The sequence below is a fragment of the Phasianus colchicus genome, chromosome 1 (genome assembly GCF_987193195.1).
Source record: "Phasianus colchicus chromosome 1, bPhaCol1.hap1.1, whole genome shotgun sequence".
NCBI classification, from domain to species: domain Eukaryota; kingdom Metazoa; phylum Chordata; class Aves; order Galliformes; family Phasianidae; genus Phasianus; species Phasianus colchicus.
In genome coordinates this window covers 101,926,578-101,930,168 of record NC_143436.1, presented here as the reverse complement: position 1 = coordinate 101,930,168, position 3,591 = coordinate 101,926,578, and the positions used below count along the sequence as shown (strand labels likewise).

General features: G+C 45.3%; 1 protein-coding gene across 1 annotated transcript; it reads right to left on the bottom strand.

Moving 5' to 3' along the window:
- Positions 1–664: 664 nt before the first annotated feature.
- LOC149919913 (uncharacterized) lies at positions 665–3,316 on the bottom strand. Its single transcript, XM_090121366.1, has one exon. The coding sequence runs from the start codon at positions 2,552–2,554 to the stop codon at positions 665–667; it is 1,890 nt and encodes a 629-aa protein (XP_089977492.1). The 5' UTR covers positions 2,555–3,316.
- Positions 3,317–3,591: the final 275 nt, after the last annotated feature.

Here is a 3,591-nt window from a genome sequence, read left to right as displayed (position 1 = left end):
TGGGGCTGTTAAAAGGCGAGTGAGTTTTGCTGATCACTCCCTGACTCTCTAGTTGACGAATCAACTTATGAATGGGGAGCAAGGAATCCCTGTTGGTACGGTACTGCCGTCTGTGCACTGTTTTTGTAGCAATTGGTACCTGTTGCTCTTTTACCTGTAGCAGTCCCACAACAGACGGATCTTCTGACAGGCCAGGCAAAACAGACAGCTGCTTAATGTTGTTTGTGTCTACAGCAGCTATTCCAAAGGCCCATCGATACCCCTTAGGATCCTTGAAATGCCCCCTTCTGAGGTAATCAATACCAAGTATACATGGAGCCCCTGGACCAGTCACAATAGGATGCTTTTGCCAGTTCCTACCAGTGAGGCTTATCTCGGCCTCCAACACAGTCAATTCTTGAGAGCCCCCAGTCACTCCAGAAATATGGATTGATTCTGTCCCTTCATAAGTTGAGGGCATCAGAGTGCACTGTGCACCGGTATCCACCAATGCCTTATATTTCAGTGGTTCTGATGTGCCAGGCCATCGGATCCACACAGTCCAATAAACTCTATTATCCCTTTCCCCCCCCTGACTGAGGGCAGGGCCCCTCTATTCATTACCTGTGGTAACCGGAGCAACTGCACTGGCGGTTGATCTGCTTTGTAATTCTCTCACCCGTGCTCATAGTACATGAGTAGCTTGGTCATGCCACTTCCTCATGTCTTCTCCATGGTCACGTAAGTAACGCCACAAGGCAAGTCGCGATGTAGGATTCCTTCCTGGAGCTGGAGAGCGTTTGCCTCTAACAGCTGAGATTTTTGATTTTGTACCTGAGAAGGAGGGTTCATCGTCTTTAGTTAGTTGGATCCACACTTGTTCCATCATCTCCTTCATCTCCTTCAGTAGACTCTTTTGACTATTCTGATCTTCATCAAGCGTTTCTGATACTTCTACAGGTTTGTCACGATTCATCAGTGAAGACATTTGCTCTCGCATTTCATTCAGTTGCTCCGTCATTTGTGAGATGGCGGCGATGGCGGCGCGAGTTGGGGGTAGCTGTTGTTCATAGCTTTGGAGCATAAGAATCAATTCATAAACTAAGGGGCTTCTCTGTTGGTCCTGGTATCTGTCCGATGCTGCCAATAGTGCAGAGGCGTATCTGGCTGGTGCTGTTGATGTGAGTTGCTGCCACATTTCACGCGTTGTTCTCACTCTCTCAGGGTCATGGCCTTGTGGGTCGTTAAAAACACAGTTCGGGTCATACAACATTTCCACCACGGCTATTTCCCTCAAATACTGGATACCCTGTTCAATTGTATCCCACCTTTTTGTCATAGGCTTCAAGCCGCTTTTGAAGGGGTACCTTTCCTTCACGGCTGTTAATACTCGTTCCCAGAGGGAGGCAGCCCCATCCAGACATCGACTAATTCCTCTGTCAATAGCTGGATCTCTGGCAATGGCTCCTAGTTGGCGGGCTTCATTACCATCTAGAGACAAGCTACTGGCCCCGTCGTCCCAACAGCGAACTAACCAGGAAACGATAGTTTCATTTGGGCGCCGTGTAAATTCCTTTCTTGAGCCTTGGATTTCAGTCATCTTCAGAGGCCGACGAGTAGTAATAGAAACTTCCTCTTCATCACTCTCTTCTGCATGTCTCTTAGTTTTTCCTTTTGCCTTTCTTGATGTTGATGGTTTCGAGGAGGGCCCCTCACCTGGATCTTCCTCCACCTCCTCCTCCTCTTCTTCTTTTTTCCGTTCTAGACGTGAGGACACTCGTTTCCATTTCTTGCCCTCCACAGGGGCAACTGATATTGTTACTGGTGTCTCCTGTAATTGATCAGATTTGACTTCCCCTTTGGCTTGAACCTCAGCTCGGAAACTCTCTCTCTCCAAAACAGTATTATATAGGGCACGGTAAGCACAAGCCAAACCCCAAATAAGTTGTACCTCCTTAGATTTACCTAAGCCGCACTGCCCCTGTCTCAGATACTGGCTAAGTTTCTGGGGATGCCACAGATGCTCAAGAGTGAAATCCCATGACATTGTGGGTCCCCATTCTTCTAAGATTTCTCCTAAATCTCTCCATATTCCCTGCCAGTCAGTATTCTCTGGTTTTGGAGGAGACTCCTTCTGCTTAATCATAGTCCTTATAGTCCTGTATAGAAATAGATTCAGGAAGACTGATATGAACAGGGCTGCTACGCCCGTTACGTTCACAAGCATTTGAGTTAACTCAGCATTGGAAAAATGTTTGATAAACCAAAAGGAAAACTTGGAAACTGGTTTGAACACCGTGTGGTTTGTAAAATCAGCTATTCCATTTGGGATGTAGTTGCTTGTGAAATTAGCCATTCCATCCGGGATGCAAGAGTCAAAATTCATATTAAACATTGCATATAGGTACCAAGATAGGTACCATACAGGCGTCTCCATCAGTGCCTTTATGTAGTTATATACGTACACCATTCCACAACAAGTAAAGATGACATTGATGATTCGCCAGTAGGTCGCGAGAAACACCATAGCTTTTAATCCCTTACTCAGCGTTTCCACGAAAAAGAGTGGGTTCATCGCTGGTTTCTGCTCAAAAAGGGTTAATGAATTGAAACTAACAAGAGGGGGGGGGGAAGGAAAAAAAAAAAAGGCACTACTCAGACTAAGCAGTGCTCAAAGTTTATAGATATCCCAGAATACTGGCAGTACGCCTGGTCTTTCAAGGTCAAGTTTTCCAGCACAAAAACCTGAACTACTGATAATGCTCCCTAACGAAGCTGCTCTCTAAGAGCAGAGAGCGAGATTCGTTCTAAGAGCCAAAAAGCAAAAACCAAAAAGCAAAAGGCAGCTATGCCCGCATTCTCCACCAAAAATCTGTCACGGAATTAACTAGATCAGTTAATGCCCGTGACAGGGGGCAGTAGGCCCCTGCCTTCCCCACCCCCCGCCTGGGCCCACAAAATGGGAAGGTAGGGGGAAAAGGAAAAAAACAGCGGCAACAAACTATGGAGGTAAACTTATTTTACTAACTATGATATCGGAATGCAAAATAATACAATATAATACAATCTAATTGGAATTGAGACTAATAAGTCAAACAAGATATGAGAGAGAGTTCCCGAGACCGAGTCAAACCTGAAAAAGCTTGGAACGGCTAGGAAAGCACCCTCCAGCACCCACTGCCAGGCAGTAAGAGACCGTCCCCCCGGAAGGGTCAGATCCCGTGACTTCCGTAATGTATAGGGATAGGTACGTAGAGTTAGAGCATTAACACTTTAATTCCAGTACATGATGTTTTGATGTGGAATATTGAAAATCAAATAAAAAAAAACCAAAACCATGACAGAAGAATGAATGTTTATTTTGTAATCCTTGCGCACACTATTTTTGCTTTACCTATTTTGCTTTATCTGTGTTTTTTCCTCAACCCACGAGTTTTCTCACTTTTCCTTTCCAGTTCTGTTACCCATCCTACTGGGGTCAAGTGAGTGAAGACTGTGGGGGTCTTAGCTGCCTGCCAGAATAAACTTTAAACACATGCTCTTTTGTCAGTTCCCTGGACACCCAAAAGGGCTTTCTATCAATGTCTTAACTTTTATAAGCCTCTTTTATAG

What these genes read in the sequence shown, in the direction of transcription:
- LOC149919913 (XM_090121366.1), bottom strand. Translation starts at nt 2,554, where the DNA reads ATGAACCCACTCTTTTTCGTGGAAACGCTGAGTAAGGGATTAAAAGCT.